At 50.6% G+C, this 21,170-nt stretch overlaps 1 protein-coding gene across 1 annotated transcript; it reads left to right on the top strand.

Annotated features, from left to right (window-relative positions):
• The first annotated feature begins 2,062 nt into the window (after positions 1 to 2,062).
• On the top strand, positions 2,063 to 20,602 carry GCAT (glycine C-acetyltransferase). The gene is made up of 9 exons (XM_006118935.5): positions 2,063 to 2,313; positions 14,282 to 14,412; positions 15,721 to 15,822; positions 16,770 to 16,916; positions 17,620 to 17,774; positions 18,556 to 18,638; positions 19,026 to 19,197; positions 19,699 to 19,820; positions 20,234 to 20,602. The coding sequence occupies exons 1-9, from the start codon at positions 2,115 to 2,117 to the stop codon at positions 20,383 to 20,385; spliced, it is 1,263 nt and encodes a 420-aa protein (XP_006118997.2). The 5' UTR covers positions 2,063 to 2,114; the 3' UTR covers positions 20,386 to 20,602.
• The last annotated feature ends 568 nt before the right edge of the window (positions 20,603 to 21,170 follow it).

Raw genomic sequence — 21,170 nt, 5'->3', positions numbered from 1 at the left:
AAGATAACTGTCAAAGGAAATATTTGAGATCTTAGACAATATGATTGAGGAACCAAAATCTTTAATGTGAGAGACGTGAAGAGGTGGTTTTTCTGTCTGGTTTCTGCCACCACAAACAACCTCAAAATAACTTTAGAAAAGTTAAAGGAGGAAGTTCTTAAACTCATGTGCAAATACTCATATTTTTCTTTAAACTTGAGTCATAAACACAGAGGTATTCCGTTTGTCACTTGGGGTACGTCTAGACTACATGGCTCCGTCGACGGAGCCATGTAGATTTGTTTGTTCGGCAAAGGGAAATGAAGCCGTGATTTAAATAATCACGGCTTCATTTAAATTTACATGGCTGCCCTGCTCTGCCGATCAGCTGTTTGTTGGCAGATTGGGGCAGTCTGGACACTCCCCTGTCGACATGAAAGCCCTTTATCGACCTCCCCAGTAAACCTCATCCTACGAGGCATAACGGGGAGGTCGATAAAGGGCTTTCAGGTCGGCGTGGGAGCGTCCAGACTAGCGCGCTGAGCCGACAAACAGCTGATTGGCAGAGCGTGGCAGCCATTTAAATTTAAATGAAGCCGCGATTATTTAAATCGCGTCTTCATTTCCCTTTGCCAATCAGCCTAATCTACATGGCTCCATCAATGGGCCTGTCCTAACCAATTGGCGGCCCCAGGCAACCACCCGGCTTGCCCGCCCCTAAGACTGGCTCTGCTTTCTCACACTACAAAGTGACTGGTGATGAACAGGCAAAGAACATGTTAAGATGTGTCAAAATTATGTGTTCAACACAATTACAGGCACAGCTAATTGATCTTGCTCTTCTTAAAACTGAGAAAGACAAGACTGCAAGATTGGAGCTGGACAGAATCACAGAGCAATTTGTTGCTGTGGTGTGAGGTTCCTGTAAATGGTGTGACAGACTGCAGGCTAAGCCAGAGCTCTGCTCTACAGCCTGGCTGAAAAGGCCAATTGCAGACATCTGAGCAAGCCCAGGCCTGAAGGGCTAATGGAAGCTGTCACGTGACCCCTTAACCCCTCCCTCCCGAGACCATGTGGGAGCGGGTACTCACGTTAATGGCAGGGAGGTCCCGGTCCCTACCTTTGCTCTGGGCTTGTAAAGTTAAGGGGGTAGGTATCGGCCCATGCAGGTGAGCCTACGATAGGCCAACCTACCACCCCGCAAGCCGTGTATCTTCCTGGGGGTTGGGTAATAGTCACCGTCCGTTTGGGGGAGGCCTTGGCCCTCGTCTCGGGGTTACCCTGCCACGGCCTTACACAGTGGGTTCACGCGGGGAGAGGTGTTCCAAATGTGAGTTACTCACCACTCTTCCTGGGGGGGGTGTTATGGATGCCATCTGAGCGGGTGCCCTCGCACACTCCACCGCCGGCCCCCACGGCGTTGGATGAAGGGGTACGCTGTGCACGCTGCACGCGTTCTGGGGGTCGGGCTATCAGTCCGCCCCCACAGGTGGCAGTTCTCTTGGCCTCCTCGTTCCTGGCAGTCCCTGCACCTGCACTCACATCTCCCGGCTCTCCCAGCCGGTCCTCGGGGCCTGGAGAGAGAGGCCTTGTGGGAAACAGGGCACAGGTGGGAGGGGGCAGTGGGGTGAAAAGAGGCGGTGGGGGGGATTTGGGAAGTGCAGGGCTGTGGTGGCCAACGGGGTGACTTTCTCCAGACCCAGGGCTACTGCTGCTTGCAAGAGCCTTAGCTAGGTGGCTGCTGTGGCGGTGGAAAGTTCCCCTCCCTTCCCAACCCCACCTCTGGGGCTGCCTTAGTTTAGGGGACAGAGGGAGACACCCACTCCTCTGAGCCCTCGCTTGGTAGTTGCTGCAGAGGGGAAGAGACATTTGGAAAGATCACTAAGTGGTCCGCCAAGACCCTCAGCGATTTACAAGTTGTCTGGGAGAAAGAAGAAAAAAAAAAAGTTTGAGAACCACTGCCCAGTCCATACTGTGAGCCCTGTGCCCTTAACTAAACTCTGTCTCTGGTTGGTCCGCCTGTTGCTGCTTTCTGATTGGCTGGTTCCGGTTCCACCTCCGCCCCGTGTTTCTATTGCCACAGGCTGTAGCGAGTGTGTTGCCACTTGGCGTGTCGGTGCGACTGAGCGGCAGGAATGTGGTGCCGCCGTCTTCTGAGCTACCCCTTCGTCCAGGGGCAGCGCAGCGCGTCCAGGGCCAGGAGCGCTCTGGCCCAGCTCAACCGCGTCCTGGAGGCTGAGCTAGAAGGCATCCGAGGCGCTGGCACCTGGAAGAGCGAGCGGGTTATCACATCAAAACAAGGGCCACATATCCAAGTACAAGGCAGCAAAGGCGGTAGGTACCGCTGGCTAGAATAGAGGGGGCGAGAGCAGACACACACAGGGCAGCTAGTAAACGCCACGGAGCATCATGAGCCATTCCAGATGCATTTAAGACTAGGGGAGAGCGCAGACTGTGCCAGATGAAATTCAACGTTGCTGTTCATCAGATAGTGAATATAGTCTGACCCATATGCTGATTGTCTCAGAGTGGAAGGGACCTGGAGAGAGAATCCTTTGAGTGCATATGCAATTAAAAACGTGCAAATCATTATTGAGTATATTTAATAAAAGCTATGGAAATACACTATTATTTCAGGACCACCACCCCTTTGGAGCAGTGAGTTTTCTGATTACAAAAGAGGTAGCTGGGATTGAATCCAGGACAATGAAGATCGATAGGTCGGTGGTATAGGGTACATATATGCCAAAAGATTACATCTCAGACGGGTAGCTGCGTTAGTCTGTATCTGCAAAAACAACAAGGAGTCCTGGGGCACCTTAAAAACTAAGATTTATTTGGGCCACGCCAATGCATCTGGTGAAGTGGGTTTTTACCCACAAAAATTTATGCCCAAATAAATCTGTTAGTCTTTAAGGTGTCACAGGACTCCTCATTGTTTTTTAAAAGATTACAAATTGAAGGATTGATTAATTTAAAGAGAAGTGTTTGAGAACATTTAAAGCAGTACTGTCTGAAATTATAGTTTTACAGTTTTTACAAAAAATATTTTGAACATCTAGTTTAATGGACGTTTATATGCTAGGTTTTGTTTTGTTTTGTGTTTCTCTCGGGTTGGACAATAACATTAGTGACTAACCAATTTCAGTTTTTCAAAGTTTATCTTTTGGGTTCTGTACAAGCGCAACATGGCAAGCAGTATTGTAAGCATAGTATGGTGTTTTGCATTTATTGTTGTGCTTTTATTTGAAAACTTTCCCTTTGAATTAAAATACAAAGCTCAATTCTGTGGGCATTAGTTTCTAAAACATCATTTATTTGTGTTTGTTTTTAAACAAATAAGTTCAGGCCTAATTTGACCTTCCTCTGTGCCTATAACTGACATATTATTATTATTATTATTATAATATAACATAATGGCCTTACAGGGTCAGACGAAAGATCTGTGTAGGCCGGTGTCCTGTCTTCTGACCGTGGCCAATTCTAGATGCCCCAAAGGGAGTGAACAAAATAGATAATCATCTCTCCCCTGTCACCCATTCCCAGCTTCTGACAAAAAGAGTCTAGGGCAGGCATGTCCAAAGTCCGGCCCGCGGGCCAATTGCGGCCCGTGTTCCGATTTAATACGGCCCCCACTTCCTCCCCCTCTCCTGGCTCCCCGACGCTCTTTTGAACTGGCGCGCACAGCGCGCCGCTTCCGGCCGCGCCGCCGCCGCCCATGGCCTCCGTGGTCCTAGAGCCTGCCCTGTAGGGCACGTCCGCAGCCCCGCTCCCCCACTCGGCTGCGGGTTCGCCCTGCCCCCGGGCCGCCGTGAGGCCGGCGTGCCCTGCGCTCTCCGCCCGCCTCCGACCCTGAGGGCCCTCCGCCTTGGGGCTGAGAGTGCGGGGACGGCCCTCACGCATGTTCACTTCTTCAAAATCTGGCCCTCTTTGAAAAAAGTTTGGACATCCCTGGTCTAGGGAAACCATTCCTATTTATCCTGGCTAATAGCCATTGATGGACCTATCCCCCATGAAGTTATGTAGTTTCTTTTTGAACTCTGTTAAGGTTCTGATCTTCACAACATCCATTGGCAAGGAGTTCCACAGGTTGACTGTTCATTGAGTGAAGAAATACTTATTTTTATTTATTTTAAAACTGCTACCTATTTATTTCATTTGGTGACCCCTAGTTCTTGTGTTATGGGAACAAGTAAATAACTTTTCCTTATTTACTTTCTTCACATTGGTCATAATTGTATAGACCTCGATCATATTCCCCCCCCCCCTTAGTTTCCTCTTTTCTAAGCTGAAAAGTCCCAGTGTTATTAATCTCTCCTCGTGTGGCACCTGTTCCAAACCCCTAACTTTTTTTTTCGCCCTTTTCTGAACTTTTTCCAATGCCACTATGAAGACCATGGTGAAAGGTGGTCAGATCCTTCTCTCTTTTATGCAGTCCCATAATATGAGACCAAGAGATCCTTTTAGTGAAGTTAATGGCAAGTCAATTTAAAACCAGTAAAAGAAATACAGTACTATTTTGCTGGACTACTCACAGCATGAATGGAATCCTTGCTGAAGGAGATCAGAGTCAAATACTTCAACTGGAGTATTTAAAAAAAATAGATTTGGATGATTTTATGACCAATAATAACTTTTGTGTTTATCCCAGCTAAAATAAGAGGTAGGATGCAGGAAGGGGTAGGGATGTGAGCTCTGGGTGGGAAGGAGGGCGCAGGAGTGAGGTGGGGTGAGGAAGTGACCTCTTGGAGGTGAGAATGCAGGAATGGGGGTGTGGAATCTGGGCAGGAGGGAGGTTGCAAGAGTTGGCTGCAGGTGTAGGGTCTGGAAAGGAGGATGCAGGAGGGAACAGAGTATTGGGGCACTTACCAGGCACCATTCCTTGGGCGGAACAGGTGACTCCACATAGCCCTGGGCTTGCAGGCACTCCCCCCTCCCCCCAATGCTCCCATTGACATGATTCCTGGCCAGTGGGAGCAGTGAGGGTGGAGTTTGTAGGCAGGTGCTGCTAGCTGCAATGTACATGGCTCCAGCTGGGGGGAGGTAGGAGAAACAGCAGCACGCAGATCCTCCACACCCCTCACCCACCAGGCAGAGCTGCAGCATGCAGAGGCTTTAGGGGCTGCATTCCAGGGCTCCAGGCTAAGGGGACCCGATTTTGCCCAGGTCCCTGGGCTGCAGCCCCCTAAAGCCCCTCTAAGAATCTGGTCCTCCTGGCAGAGTCTGGTGCTGCTTTGAATTGATGTATCCTGGGCTGTGTGGGGTGCTTGTTTCTGATGATGATCTTTGGGAGGTTGTTTAAAGGCCAGAAATGAGGAATCAGGAAAGTGACATGAGCCAGGGAATAACTGTGGGTCCTGGCCTGGAGGCAGCAACAGGTGTCAGCTCTCTGCATTCAGCGCAGTGGCAGGAGCCAACCTGGCAGCTTGCTCCACTCCACCCCGCTTCCTATCTCGCAGCCCGCTGTGGCAGTGGGGTGTAGTCTAGCTGGATTGGGAATGGCTCTGGGGAAGTGTTCCAGAGAGAATTTAATGGCCGAGTGATAGTTGCTGAAGTTGTGGGAGAAATCTATGAGGGAGTTTTAAACCAGCTGTCCAAGGAATGAAAATATCATTGATGTATCTGAGGTAAGTCATTGGTTTCATGGAGCACTTGCCCAGAAATTCTTCAAGGTAGCATACCAAGAGGTTGGCATATTTAAAGATCCATTCTAGTAACTGGGGCTGTTCCCATGGTTTGGACAAAGTGTTTGTTGTTGAGGGTTAAATTGCCATGGTTGAGGGCCACAATGGTGTTCCCTTTGTCTGCTGGTTTGAACGCTATCTGGAAGTTAGATTTCAGGGACAGTATGATTGTCCTGTCTGTGGTGCAGAGATTATGGTGGATGTCATTTTTAAGAATTTCAGTCAATTGTTTTAATCCTGAAGCAATCAATGTAATGATCAAAGGTGTGGTTTCATCCATTCTGTGGTGTCCATTCTAAGAATTCTTTTTTCTTAGTGATGCTTACTGGTTATGGTTAACCTGTAGGGACTGCTCCAGCCCCTCTGAGCCCACTGCTGGCAAGTCCCGTCCTTCCCCCTTCTTCCTGCCTGCTCCCATTTAATCCGTTAACTGGTTAAACTTAACCTTTAACCTGTTAACTAATTAAATGGGATTTTACATCCCTAGTACTATCATTGTTGTGAAATAATTCTTTGAGGTGAGACAGTGGAAGAATTTATTCCAGTTTTCCACATGTTAAAATGTCACCAGGTTTGGTGCCTTAGGCCTTGCCTACACTGGCAAGTTTTGTCACCAAAAAGGTTTTTTTGGTGACAACCCAGAGAGCATTCACATCGCAATGTGACAGCAGTTGTGACAAACACTCAGTTTTGGCAACAGACAACTTCTACCTCCATAAGGAACTTCTGTCTCTCCCCTTCCCTTTACTGCCAACAATCATATAGTCATGTAGTATACCACAGTACATTTTTTGTTGAGTTTAATGAACTCAACAATGTTTCCCACAATGCCTGACTAGCCACTCTGGCCAGTGCTTTGAATTTCACTGCTCTGCAAACACACAAACAGATAAAACAGATATATCCTTCCCACCTGCAAACCCCGGGAACTTTAAAATCCATTTGCTGCTGTCTGACTCGTGTAGTGGTCCTCATGGCATCTTCCCCGGGAAACAGGGGTGGATATCACTCAAAACGCTCTTGCTTGGAGCAAGAACTTTTGGATCTTATCGGTGCGTGGGATGAAGAATCAGTATTATCACAGCTGCGAGTGACCCTTAGGAACTGGGACACGCATGGTCACATAATCTTGAGCCCTGTGTGAGAATGTGTATGATTGAGACACCCTACAATGCAGACACAAGATAAAGGATCTCTGAGTTTATTTTGTGTGACACAACCCACACCAATCGCTTTGGCCCCTATGGAAGCTTGAAATTATCCTGTGGGTTGGATGGGAATGCCTCACTCAGGATAAGCAGCGGGGTGAGATAGGGAAGCAACCCCAGCACCCAGTCCCTCATTGTCAAAGTGGTTCCTCCAAGCCCCCTGATAGCGATAGCCACCCTATGGGCTCCTCTGACAGCTTGAGTGTCTGGCTGTTCTGGCTGTGTGTCCAGGTGCTGTGTCTCATTGTTCCACCCGCAGGCAAACACTTCACCCGTACTCTCACACAAATTATGTAAGCAACAGCATGAGCCACTACCTTGGGGATATGATCATTTGAAAGGACTGGCCCACCATAGAGACCCCTCTATCTCCCTTTCAGTCTGCCAAAGGCACATTCAGCAACCATGTAGCATTGGCTTAGCTGCTGTCTAGCTGCCCCATGTAAGGCTTCACGAGCCATGGCCGTCAGGGGCAAGCCGTGGCACCCAGGATCACAATGGGCATTTCCACATTCCCCGCTATAATTTTCTGGTCTGGAAAGAAAGTCCCAGCAAGCTGCTTTCCTGTTGCTGAAGATGGTGCATCAGGCACCTTTCCCCACACCCTGCATTTATGTCAGTGAAATGCCCACGGTGATCCACAAGCGCTGGAATTACCATGGAGATGTATCCCTTATGACTGATGCACTTTGAGGCAAGGGGGGGTGCTATAATGAGAATATGTGTGTCATCAATTGCCCTGCTACAGTTTGGAAAGCCCATTTCAGCAAAGCCAGCCACTATGTCATGCCCATTTCCCAGAGTCTCAGTCCTGTGCAGCAACATACGAGTTATCGCCCCGCACACTTGCAGAAGTGCTGCCCTGACGGTGGACTTCCCCACTCCACACTGATTTGCAACTGAACGGTGGCAATTGGGAATCGCCAGCTTCCACAAAGCAGCGGCAACGCGCTTCTCTGCCAAGAGAGCAGCTTTCACTCCGATGTCCTTGCACCCAGTTCAGGGGCCAGCTCAGCACACAGCTCCAGGAAGATTGCTTTGATCCTAGAGCTCTGTACCCACTGATCTTCATCCCGCACCTGCAAGACAGTGTGATCCCACCACTCAGTGCTGGCTTCCTTAGCACAAGTGCAATCCCTACTGTACACAGCTGATCCATGAGAGCCCAATGCGCTGCCACTTTGCTGCTATCCCTGTCACTCACATTATTGTCCACATCTAAGTCTTCATCCTCTACAGCAGAGCTACTTATGCACTTAATAGAAATGTGTGATGTCCTAAGCACATTGTACAAAACATGGGCAAGAGATCTGGGATCCATGATTTCTCACAGCAGATGCTGGAGTTTGCAGCAAGGGCTGTCATTCAAGTGGTACAAAAGTAAGCCGGAAGCCCAAGGAGGGCTGGGAAGCAAAGGGGTGGCTGACAGGATGTTTTTGTTGTTCCCCAATGCTTAGCATTACCTTGCACATTCCCACAGTGTTTAGTGACACCAGGCACTGTGGGATGCTTACCCACGTTGCTTTGCTCTTTCTGATGACAGGGGAAATAACAATGAACACATGATATGTGGACAGCAGGTGGCGAAAAACAGGCTTGGCGCGTTTTCAATTTTGGCAACTTTTGCACGTCGACAGCACTTTTGTTGCTCAATCTTTCCAGTGTAGACATAGCCTAGAGAGTACTGATAATTCTGCTCCAGGGAGGAGTGTTCTCATTAAATTGTTAATGTTTGGGTATAGCATAATGTCCGTATGATAGTTACTGGTGTCCTTGTTTCTCTTAGTGTTCTGTGGGTCGTGGAGTAATTATAATTGGTTCCACTTTTTGTTTTTGTTTTGGATGGCTGTTTTTTTATAGTTGTTTTGGTTTTCTTGCATCAGTTTCATGTAATTTTTCCTGGATTTTTTTTCTTCCAGTGTGTGGTGCACATTTTTAATAGTGAGGGTAATTAATCATGGGAACTAATTACCAAAAGTGGTAGTGAATTCTTTGTCACTATACATTTTTAAATCGAGTTTGGATGTATTTTTCTGTTAAGCCAAACTCTAATCCAAATAAGAATTAAGACAGGCCACAGGACTTCCCTAAGTTATGCAGGAAGTCAGATGATCACAGTGGTCTCTTTTGGCCTCGGCGTTGTGAATCTCTGCCTCGGTTTCCCCACCTGTCAAATGGGAATAATGATATTTCCTTTTTCCCACACTTTTTCTGTCTTGCTGTGTTTTGTTATGATGCCCACACAATGGAGCTCCAGTCACAGTTGGGGCGCTACAGTATTAATATAAATAATAAAAATGGGCAAAATGTTGTAATTGACCCTGTACACTGAGAGTAGAAGCTCTCAAAACTCACGGGAAAAACCCAGAATTTCTACTCCACTGTATGTAAATTTCAAAATCCACTTGAAAACGTAAACCCTTCCACCATTTTCTAGGAGCTGTTGGTTATATCACCCTGGGATATATTCTAGAAATATAATAGTCCTGTTTTATAAAAAGCTTAACCCGTACCTGGCTGTTGATGACTCATATCTGTGATTGAATATCCCTGTCTAAACAAGAACCTAAACAAGAACCTATCTCTGTGAGCATTTCAGCCCATTTATACTAAATCACAACAGAAAAAAAACCCCAAACAGAATGGGGGAATCTGACTTCCTGGTGCCTCCTGACATTAATACACAGGTAGGTATCTGTCTACAAGAGAGAACCAACTTTTGATCATATTTTGAGAGAGCATATTGCGGCTCTGTCCTCTGACACTGAGGGTTTCGTAGTAGGTCCTTAGAACTCTCTTCTTCAAATGGAATTCAGAAACCATGTTTAAACATGTTTGTTGCTAACCTGGTTTTTTATATAATCCCTGATCCTGCAAACATGCATGTGCTTTAATGTAAGCATTTGAGTGATCTCATTGAGTTCAATGGGATTACTCATGTGAGTAAGGATAAGCATGTGCATAAGTATTTGCAGGATCGGGGTCATGGTTTGGCAGGTCAGTATGGTCAAGGCCTAATTTTGCTAGATTTCTACATACAGGTTGAAACTCTCTAGTCCGGCACACTCTGGTCTGGCAACATCAGTGGCAAGCATGATATTAGCTGGCCACATCCATGATAACTGGACATCTGGCTAAGTTGCCTGTGGTCCCATAAAGTTTGTTTACAGCCACCAGTCCTGGCTCTCAGTGTTCTGTGCTGTTATTTAGCGCTAATTTACCCCTAAATGTCTTCTAAGAGCCCAGTAAGCAGTAGGGATGTTAGTGTGTAATTAATCATGTAACCACACAAAGTATTATCGGTTACATGACTACTTGATAGTCCCTTGGGGCAGGGCCAGCAGCCAGTGCGCTCCTGGCCCCACTCTCAGGGAGCAGCCTGCCACCCTGTGCTGCTGCCTCTGTATGAGAGGCAGCAGCACGGTGTGGCAGCAGGAGCCAGCCCGCAAGGGGAGCCAGTTTAAAAATCAGCTCCCTGTGCAGACCAGCTCCTGCCTGCTGCCCCATGCTACTGTCTCTGCTGCAGAGGTAGCAGCATGGGGTGGCAGCAGCCCCTGTCCACGGGGTGTCTGAGCTCCCTGTAGACAGAGGCTGCACTGGCATACCAGGGAGTTGCCTCTGTCTGTGGCAGCCTCCTCTGCCCCTCTCCCCATGCTGGTGCCTCTGCTAGAAAGGCAGCAGCGCAGGGGGGTAAGCAGCTCCGTGCAAGCAGATCCTGCGTGTAGCAGTTCCTGCCTGCCCCCCTCACCCTCCATGCTGCTGCCTCTCTATCAGAGGCAACAGCACGAAGGTGGGAAGGAAATGGCTCCACAGGATCCGGGGCTCATGCAGAACCGGCTTAAAAACCGACTCCCCACAGGCACCGGTTCCCACCTTCCCCTCCCTCCTTTGCTGCCTCTGATACTGGGGGGAGTGTATGTAGTCGTAGGATTAACCGTTATGCCTAGGATTCTTGGTTAATCATGTAGTTGACTACACATTGTCAGCCCTAGTAAGCAGTGGAAGTGTTGGTAATGCTGCTAGACAATATTGACCTCCTGTGGTCCAGCAAATTCTCTGGTTTGGTACCGGTCAGGTCCTGAGGGTGGCAAACTAGAGAGCTTCAGCTTGTATTTAAAACACGCACGCGCGCGCGCACATACACACACACACACACACACGTTGTGTAGTTTGATGAACATAAAGGTGTGGTTTCTTTAAACATGGTTTCACCCTGTCTATGGATACTGGCCATAATTATGGTTTATTTGGATGGTGAGCTCTTTGGACCAGAACTGCATCCTTGTGGGTGTATGTACACGTACATAGCACCTAACATCGTAGAACTCTGATATTGACTGAGGCTCTTGGCTTCTGCCATAGTATAAGTCATGGGTTGGCTTCTTGGCTTCTACTATAGTATAAATCAGGGATTGGCAACCCGCGGCACATGTGCCATTCGTGACACACATGTTACTGGCATGTGGGGCGGGAGCGTAGCCCTTCCCTCCCCACCTCCACCCAATCCCGAGCGAAGCAGGGAGTGAGCGCCGTGGCTCGAGCCTTCAGCCGTGCAGCTGCAGGCTTGAGCAACAACTCCGGTTTCCTGCTGGGGGTGGGAGAGGTGCACGCATGGGTCCCTGGGGCTGCCTCCTGCTTTGGGAGGGGGCCTGCTCTGCAGAGCCAGGGCTGGGCGGCTGGCACACGTTGCCTTCGGGAGCTGGGAGCTCCTTCCCCAGTGCCACGCTGTTCCCAGCCAGGCTGGAGCCAGCCCTGGGTAGACCCAGGCTCTGCCTGCCCCAGCCCCAAAGCCACAGCCTACAGGCAAAGATCTGTGCCGGGCAGGGAAGAGACTGTGCCCTTCCCTGTCTCAGTGCTGCTCCTGGGGGGGCTGTGAGTCCAAGCACTGCTGTTCTGCCAGTGAGTGTGCTGGGGGCACAGGTATGTGGGGGCAGGATGGGAGGAGGCAGGGGTTGCACTGAGGGTGCATGGGGCAGTGCAGGTGATCAGTCTGGGGGGATCATGTGACTGAGGGGAGTGAGGCTGGAGCAGAGGGAAGATGTGAAGGGGGGATACAATTTTACTTTGCAGAAGCAGCACTTTCCTTTACTCCCCACTTCTTTGCCTCCCTCCCCAACTAGCTATTTGACTGCATTCTCACCCTCTCACCTTTTCTGTGTTACTCCTCTAATCCCCTTCTGTCCCCAAACTCCCTCTCGTACCCCCACCCCATACCCTCTTCTGCCACCAAACTCCCTTCCAGACCCTGCCCCTCACCCTCTCCTGCATCCCTATCCCACTCGTTGGCAGCCTTGTCCTGCACATTGAACCCTTCATTTTTGTCCCCACCCCAGAGCCTAAGGGGGTTCACAAAATCCACTAATTCTGGAACCCCAGAAAAGTAAATCTGGCTATGGGAAGCCCTGAACCTCAGTTCTCCCTGTCCCTTCCCCTTGTCCTGTGAGGGCTGGAATGCCAGAGGAGTGAGGTGTCTCAGTTTGGGGGCCACATCAGTGAGGGTTGGGGGTTTTGGGAGGAGTTTTTTTGCTTCTCACTTGTGTGGTCCCCAACTGATTTTTTTCTGTAGGTCAGTGGCCCCCAACCCTAAAAAGGTTCCCCACCCCTGCCATAAAAAAGAAAACATTGAAACCTTTTGTGTTGGACATAATATTTCACTTTATTTGAAGTAAAATTCAATAAACTAACATAAGAAAGTTAAAAAGCTTAGTCTGTTTAATAATTTAAATTAAACCATTCTCAGCTGCAGCACTAGGAAAATGGCTCAGGCATAATTATGTAATTAATGGCAAATTTCCATGAGCAACTGGTAGTCTGTGGAAAGGTTTGCATTGACCCAGGTGGTCCACAGGGTGTGTGATGGAGAGATACCTCCCCCTCCCCCCTCAGGAGAGCAGCACGGCCCAGGGCAGAAGGGTTACATCTTGGCACGCCACTTCAGAAAGATTGCTGACCTCTAGTATAAATGTTAAACAAATAAGTATTGGTCTTTATCTGTCCCCAGTCCTTAGTGGCTGGGACCTCTTTGACGGTGACAATTGACAGGTGGTGTTGGTGTCAGTTTCAGAATATTTTTGAACATCTGTTACATTTCAGCCTCCATTTTGCATATAATATTTAGTATGGCTTGGACTGTTTGATCTCTAGCAAGTATGTCACCCCATGTCCAGAAACTGTCTGAAAAGCCATGACAGGAACCCCTCCTAGGGCAATGGAGGAGTTCCATTGGTATGGCCAATAAAGTTGACTGACTCTGCCTGGAAGCTGATGGTGGATCTTGGACAAATCCCCAAAGGAAGAGCAGTGAAAGAAAAGTTATCAGAGGCTGTCTGAGTCCTTGCGAGAAACAGCTGGAGAGAGTGGAGATAGGAGAGGCTTGGCTTCTCCTAAAGGACTTAAACCAAACCCAAGACTTACTAGGCAGGAGAAGACACTCAGGAGGCTGCGTTCAGGAGTTTGTTGTGGGCCTGTAACACTCCTGAGCAGTTTAAGAATGAAGTGCATGTAAGAAATTCTTTTGCCAAGTCTGTGTGCCTTGGCTTTGCTGCTATGTTGTCCTGGGAGGGGTTAATTAGGAAAAAAAGCAGTGAGCCCATAGCCAGAGGGACTTGGAGGGAAGGTGTCTAAGCAACTAGGAACTGGGAAGGGCTGGGGCACTGGTTCCTGCCCACCAAGGGTGTCAAATGTAGGGCTTGCACCTGGGAGTAGCCTGAAAGACCCAGTGGCAGAAACAGTGACCTGTCACTATTTGGGCCCTGTGAGCTAAGGACACATTGGATTCGTGACTTGAGCCGGGCACAACCAGCTGGAGTCTGTTCAGACCCTGGGACTCTATTGTGACATTTTGTTCCTGTTTAGGGCCTGGAAGAGATGTTACTTGCTTATGTTGGCATCCAATAATTTGTTTCCCTCTGCGTGTGTGTCTGTCTCTCTCTCTCTTTCTCTCTAGTTTTCAGATTTTCATCCTACATGCAAAAAACAAAGTGGCTAGGAAAAGCCAGGGTTTTAGAACTTCTAATCCGCCTTTTAGAACATGAATTTAACAACCAGTCCAACCTGAAATTTAGCCTCCTTGTTACCCAAGCATCAGGTAGCTGGATGGGGATCCCAGATAGATGGATCTATGCTGCTGCTTGGTGTGAGACAGGAAAGCCCTTAAGCTGTTACAGTGATGGTTCATTGTGAAGCAATTGGAGCTTACCTACTTCTGCCCAGCAGTCATACCAGGGAGCAGGCTAGAAAGGTGTGGCACAGGAGTGGTTCCATGATTCCGGGCACATACCTGGTTACTTTTGGTGCACTAGCCGTCAGTCCTGCCATTGACTGAGGTTTGGTCTATTATCTTGCTGCATGGGGGGGTAGGTAGGATTTATATGCATTGCTCACTCCTTCCTGCCCTCCTCCTCTTTGCAGGGATCCTGAATTTCTGTGCCAATAACTACCTAGGACTCTCCAGCCATCCTGAGGTGATCCGCTCTGGACTAGATGCCCTGGAGAAGTTTGGAGCTGGCCTCAGCTCTGTCCGGTTCATCTGTGGGACGCAGGTATGGGCAGGGCCATGATCCTGAGTGCAGTCATCACTTTTCCCTGGAGCTAAAACACAATCACACCTTGTGCTTCCTGCCCCCAATCCACACTGCTCCCAGGTGGAACCAGGTAGGGTGTGTTAGATTTGTAGTTTGGCTGGTCTCTCTGGGCTGGCTGTTCTAGCCCCTCCTCTCCCTTCCCCTTCTCCCCTATTTGTGTTTCTCCTTTCTTCCTCCCTCTGATCTCTCTGTCCTCCTGCTCCTCTCCTCATAGATTTCTTGTGCCCCCTCCCTTCCCTGTGCTCCTCATTCTGTCACCCCTGATCTGTGTAGGCCTGACCCTTCTGCTCTAGCAAGTAACCAGCTCTCCTAAGGGCTCCTAGAAGAAAGCAAAGCACCCTAACTCCCACTTTTGCATATTAATTAGCTGCTGTTCTCTGAGATCTCTTCCCCAGGCTTTGATTTCCCCTGCTCACCCCGAAGCCAATCCTATGTTCACCACCAAGGTCAGAAGCCATCAGCTTTGCCTCCATAGTTACCTATAGCAACACTGCAGGCATGCTGTTTGTGTGTATCCCTTTCTCTGAATACTTATGAGCACATGCATGTTCACACAGACACAGCTCTGCATGCTTATTGGCACACAGGGCCTCACAAACATGTCCCTACATGCACTGTCAGTTTAAGGGTATAAAATAGGCTTTCTGCTGAAACCAATTACCCCCCAAACTTGTTAAAAAAAACCCCACAACTCCGAGGCTCTTTACTTACAAAATAAACACCCCACATTTCACAGGGCCAAGCCTGTAGCTACAGTAACTTGAGGTAGCTTCCATTGCACCAATGAAGCTACCCCCATTTACATCAGCTGGGGATCTGGGCTGGTGTTCTTACCACATTTTTTCATTTCCACAAGTGGAATAAATTTTATGTGCACCAAGGCATGTGTGGATGTGCACCACCAGTAGAAACGTATGCGGCTGGCTCTGGGTTCTCTGTTGAACAGCTGGGCAGCATTTGAATCTCTCCTGGATGGCCACCCATGTGCTCCGCTTATAGAGAACATAGGTGTGGGTCTTTCCTGGGGCAGTGTCTTAGTTGAAAATGGTAAGATGCCTCAGTGCAAGTCACCTCTCAGTTGGGGCTTTGTGGTTATAGTGATCGGTTTGTGGGACCAAAAATTATAACTATAATTTAGCTACCTTTATGAGAACTCATTTGGAAAATAGTAGCCATCCCACACGGAACCAAGGCAAGCCGGGAACTCTACTGTACTATTGGACATGTTAATATGAACCCCTCATTCTCTGTCTTTGCTCTCTCTAGAATATACACAAGGAGCTGGAGGAGAAGATCGCTCGTTTCCACCAGAGAGAAGTCGCCATCCTCTATGCCAGCTGCTTTGATGCCAATGCTGGTATCTTTGAGGTTCATAGTGGATGTGTTGTGCTTTGTGTGTAGGGGCACAAAGGGGGAGGGCTACACAGGCAACAAGCCAAGCTCCCAAAGCAGGTGCTTCTGCTGCTGATCCCGTTTTCCTCTGTAGGTGGCAAGCTGAAGTTAAGGGAGGGGAGGTGGAGGGAGGGAGAGAGAAGGCGCATTGGCTCTGTGTGAGCTGGGGCTGGGGGCTGAGTGTGTCAGGGAGGTAGTGCTCAGACAGGGAAGGGGTGGCATGGAGTTACCATGGAAATTTCTAGTCAGCCTCCATCTCCTCCTTCCTAGTCAAGTGACCATCTCAACAATTGCGAAGTTTTGGGTGGCCTCTGCAGTGGAACCCATCCAGCTGTCTCCTCAGAGGGATCATTGCACAGTCCATGGGGGCTCTGCAAGCCTCCTGCATCCCCAGCCTGAGCTCCTGGGACTCGCTTGTGTGAGAATTCCAAATGGATGCAGCCACTCCATCTAAAAAGCAGGGGAGGCAGCTCCTGCATCCTGGGGAAGGTGGCTAAGGCCTGCAGGGGAGGATGGGTAGCCTCTTGTGGGTCCATGGTGATGGCGAGGATCCCAAAAGTGTGGAGTCAGGGATGACTGCCCCCAGTCTAAGACCAGCTCCCAACCTAGGCCTCAGCGCAGCCTGGAGGGGTGGTAGAGACGTGGCTCGTGGAACAAACTGCACACAGAATGCAAGGAGAGAGGGTCTCCATGGCAGGGGAAAAGAGCGGAGCGATAGAAGCCTCAGTGTTGTATCCCATGACCTGAGAAGGGACATGATGCTCTGGTACTGCCCCATCAGTGGGCCGATCACCAGTAAGATGCAGAAGGTTCTGGTGGCTGGCTAGTGAGGTTGTGGTGTCGTCAACCTCCACAGAGTTTTGCCCTTGTAGCTAACAGTGACCCTCTCCGGTAAACCTGGCCCATTGCTTTGCCATCCGCAGGCGCTGCTGACCCCAGAAGATGCGGTGCTGTCAGACGAGCTGAATCATGCCTCCATCATTGATGGGATCCGCCTGTGCAAGGCCAATAAATACCGCTACAAGCACATGGACATGCAGGATCTGGAGGCCAAGCTGCAGGAGGCACAGGTATAAAGACGTGCTCTCCCTGAGCGTGCACTCAGTCTGTGACCCACGGCCAGTCTAGGAAAAATGTGCCCATCCCCCAGAGGCTAACCTGGCATCTCCTAGAAGTAACCCCTTTGGCCCGCACTCAAAAGCAGTCTAGGGAGCAGTGTTCCCTCTAAGGTTTTCCATCCATCAGCAAAGTTAGTTTTGCCCTGGCTGCAGCTCCAGCCCTGGAGACAGCCGCACCATGCCCCAGCTCCGGCACATGGGGCAGCTGCCCACTGAGCAGCCCTGTCCCTGGAGCAGTTGGTCAGCCACCACACAACTCTGGCCCCCACTCCAGCCCTGGGGGGAGAACAGAGAGCTGCCTGGCTGTCGAGGCTTTTTAAAAAAAATTTTTTTAAAGCAGTCTCCGTTCGCCCACCACCACCAGCTCACCCGCTACTGCGCAGCTCAGCTAATGAGGCGGGTGGGACTTACATTCTTTCTGCGCAAGAGGGAGCTATGCTAGGGAAAACCCAGTCCTTTGCTCGTTGGCTGGAGGAAGCCTACCAAAACATGAGCTCAAGGATGGACGGAGGGAAGATGGTGGGCGCAGCCCATATATTCAGGTACTGGGAGCACTAGACCCTGGTCTCCATTTTCTCCCATTTCCTAAACACGTTTGCTCAAGCAGTCGCCTCTTCCCATGATCCCTTGCAGCCTCCCACACGCTTTTCCACAGAAACACCGCCTGAGGCTGGTAGCTACCGACGGTGCCTTTTCCATGGATGGTGACATCGCCCCATTGAAGGAGATCTGCAGCCTGGCCCAGAAATACCAGGCCCTCGTCTTCATCGATGAATGCCACGCCACTGGCTTCCTTGGGCCCAATGGGCGGTATGAGACCAGGCTTTCCTGTTAGTCCCACGTCCTGCTCCTGGAGCCAGAACAGCCACGGGTTTGAATATAGGGTTTCTTTCTTGTGGGGCTGGGGTTCCTCAGAGCCACTGGTCTTTGAAGGGGTCCCACCTGACCCTCCTTCTCCATACGAGATTGTAGCACCCTCCTTTCTACACCTGGCTCTGTGTCGGGCAGTGGCATAAGAGGTTGGGCTCAGGTTTTGGGGGTAGCATTCCCAGCCTTGGGGTGTGGGAGGGCAGGGTCTGTCTGGAGCATACTCAGCAAGGCCATGTCTCTGCTCTGACTTATGACACCCCCAGTTTGACGTATGCAGGAAGTGAGAGCAGCCTGCAGTGGGAAGGGACAAGCAGCCCACGCTCGGAGCCCCCAGTTCTACCTTTGCTAGCAAGGCTGGTCCCTCCTGCAGGAGGCAACCTCTCCCCAGCTGGAGAGCACTCCCCTGAGGAGGCCAGCCAGGCTGGTGAGTGATGCTTCCCTGGCCTGCTCCCTGATGCTGGCTGGGCAAGGCCTTCCCCTCCTTTCACAGCCTGCACCCACAGCTGCGCACAAAGCTGTTGGTGGGGAAGCAAATGGACGGCGGCACCCATTGAGTTAAGCTGCCCTGGAGGCGTGGCTGCTCCCTCAGCACTGGGGAAACACCAGAGCCATGCTGGAGGGAAAGTGGCAACAGACTGGTGCTAGGCTGCAGCCACCGTGGCCCAGCACACCGGGTCGGAGCTGCCAGCAGAGCTGATGGGGTGGTGTTCTCTCCTCTCAGGGGTACTGATGAGCTGCTGGGAGTGATGGACCAAGTGGACATTGTCAACTCAACGCTGGGGAAGGCACTTGGAGGAGCAGCAGGTTCTGATATTCACCTTCCTGGGGCCTTCTCTCTTTGCGTGGCCCTGTACCCAAGAGCTTCCCAAAACCCTTCTGCCCCCTTCCCATTAACGGTGCAGAACCGATGGAGAACACAAAGACCTGGACAGGAACTGAAAGGCCTGGACCCAGCGAGCATCAATGCAGTAGGGTGGAGAGGGCCTAGCAAGTCCTGCCACGTGCACCCTCCTCTGACCGCCCTGTGGAGACATCATGCTTGGGGACCCAAGAAGGAACCTGTTAAGAAAACTAACCAGCTGGGGTCCCAGGCGCTGCTGCCTGTGTTAACCAGGTGGCCCTGTCCTGGGGTCCTATTGTTCCTTCCTCTGGGCCTACTGACACTCTTTCTGTCTCCTCCTCTTCCTGCAGGTGGCTACACGACCGGCCCCAAAGCCCTTATTGACCTGCTGCGCCAGCGCTCCCGCCCGTACCTCTTCTCCAACAGCCTGCCTCCTGCCGTCGTGGGCTGCGCCTCCAAGGCCTTGGACCTGCTCCTGGAGAGCAACGCCATTGCGCAATCCATGGTGGCCAAGACCAGACGGTGAGAGCTGAAGACATGGGATTCTTTCTGGGAGGAAACCCTGACAAACTCCTTCTCCATGCAGCCGCTTCCCTGCCTGCGTCGCCCCCTTTGCCAGTAGACTCCTTTCTGCTCAGGAGCGAATTGTCTCTGATTTTTTAGCCAGCCTCTGTAGAGAGCATCACCTGTGGTCTCTGTGGAGACGGCTGTGATCTCTCCTGGTACAAGCTCTAGCATGACCCCGCATGCCAGGCACTAGTCTGGATGCAGAAGGTGGCATGATAGCCAGAGTGGCACAGCAGAACTTGCCACAGGGCCTTTGAGGTGGGCCGGAAATAGGAGGGGATCTTGGAGGAATGGCCCCTTCCACACACAGGTTGGATGGTGCGGCTTTTGAGCCTGGCCATGGAGCAGGCAGGATGGCGCTCGGCCGAGCGGGTGCCAGAGAAGAGGGCTGATGGCTGAGGGGAAGGGCTTCCCTGAGCAGGGATGAGATGTGCTTCTCCTTTCTGCCCACTGCAGGTTCCGAAGCAAAATGGCTGCGGCTGGATTCAGCATCTCGGGGAATGACCACCCCATCTGCCCTGTGATGCTGGGTGAGGCCCGGCTGGCTTCAGTGATAGCTGATGACATGCTGGAGAGAGGTAAACCTGGAGGGGGTTGGGGGCATCTATTGGTGGCAACATGAGCAGATGAAGCGATGGCCTCTGATCTTCTTTCCCTGGGCCTGTCTTGTTCTATGTCTGGCAGCCATAGGGGATTTTCTGTATCTCCCTAGTTATTCCCTGCCTCACTGCCTCCGCTTTGCTATGGGGCTTTGGAGAAGAAATTTTCCCCGCCCCGACTCTTTGCTGGGCAGCACATGCATCATTCACCTTTCCCATTTTATCCCTCTTAGTTCTGTAGCGGATACCGTTCCAGTACCAGCCTGGAGTTGTGTGCTGCTATGTCTGAGGGAGGGAGGGAGAGAGGGAGGGGGACAAAGCCCCTCTCCCACCAGTAAACAAGCCCCAGGATTAATGTTTACCTCACCTTTGCATGTGACTCTCATCACCAGGCATTTATGTCATCGGCTTCAGCTACCCTGTGGTTCCCAAGGGGAAGGCTCGGATCCGGGTGCAGATCTCAGCTGTCCATAGCGAGGATGATATCGACCGGTGCGTGGAGGCCTTCGTAGAGGTGGGGCGTAAACATGGAGCACTGCCCTGACTAACTAGCAATGGGGCCTTCCACAAGCAAAACTGTGCTTAACCTAGGGCAGAACCATAACCCAAGAGATGCTCAGCAGACAGTCTGATGTTAAAGAGACGGGATCCTGGCCTCTGAGAGGCATTAGTGGCGGGGGCGATGGTTTGGTGGTGGGCTCTGTAGAGTGGCTGGTCATGTTACAACACACATTAAAGACTCAACCAAGACCTGAAATCAACACGAACAAGCCTCTTGGTGTGGCTCTCCTATCCCAAGCCTGCAGTCTGTTCTTCTGCTCCTTCCCGTTGCTGCTGGCATGGATGGGGAGCCTGGGACAGGAGCAAAATGAAGTTTTCCCTTGAAGATAGTCGGGGAGAGTGTCCAAGCCAGCTGGCAGGAGTCATACATTTAAAAGGCATGGTTCATCTTTGCCCTTCTAAATCACTCCAACCAGGCTGGAAAGCAGCAGATCTGCCCTGGGCAATTCCCCCAGTGCAGAGGGGAGCAGGCCTACCACCTCTGTGCCATGCCTCCTTGTGCATCACCTCACTCTAACTGCTGTAACCGTCTCCTTTGCCCTGACTGGGATATTGGGGGACTACTGCAGCAATGGGCTGTGGCCACTCTGCCCTCTGTTAGTGGAGGCCTGCACAACTCGGAAAGCGGCAAGGGCCATATTATTCCAAAGAAAACAGCTGCGGGCCACAAGTAGGGATGCTCTCCCAAAAAACACCCAGGCTAAAAATTTTTGTCAAGGAAAAAAAAAAAAAAAAAACCCACCGCCATGCGTGACTCCACTTGGCCCC

This window comes from Pelodiscus sinensis, chromosome 1 (assembly GCF_052426305.1).
Source record: "Pelodiscus sinensis isolate ZL-2025 chromosome 1, ASM5242630v1, whole genome shotgun sequence".
In the NCBI taxonomy this organism is placed as follows: Eukaryota; Metazoa; Chordata; order Testudines; family Trionychidae; genus Pelodiscus; species Pelodiscus sinensis.
This window is presented reverse-complemented; position numbering and strand designations above follow the sequence as displayed.

Bases quoted from the DNA above. Each gene is read 5' to 3' on its own strand.
- GCAT (XM_006118935.5), top strand. From the start codon at position 2,115: ATGTGGTGCCGCCGTCTTCTGAGCTACCCCTTCGTCCAGGGGCAGCGC. The intron at 18,639-19,025 runs GTTCTGATATTC...CTCTTCCTGCAG, and splicing joins GGCACTTGGAGGAGCAGCAG to GTGGCTACACGACCGGCCCC. The intron at 19,821-20,233 runs GTAAACCTGGAG...TCTCATCACCAG, and splicing joins TGATGACATGCTGGAGAGAG to GCATTTATGTCATCGGCTTC.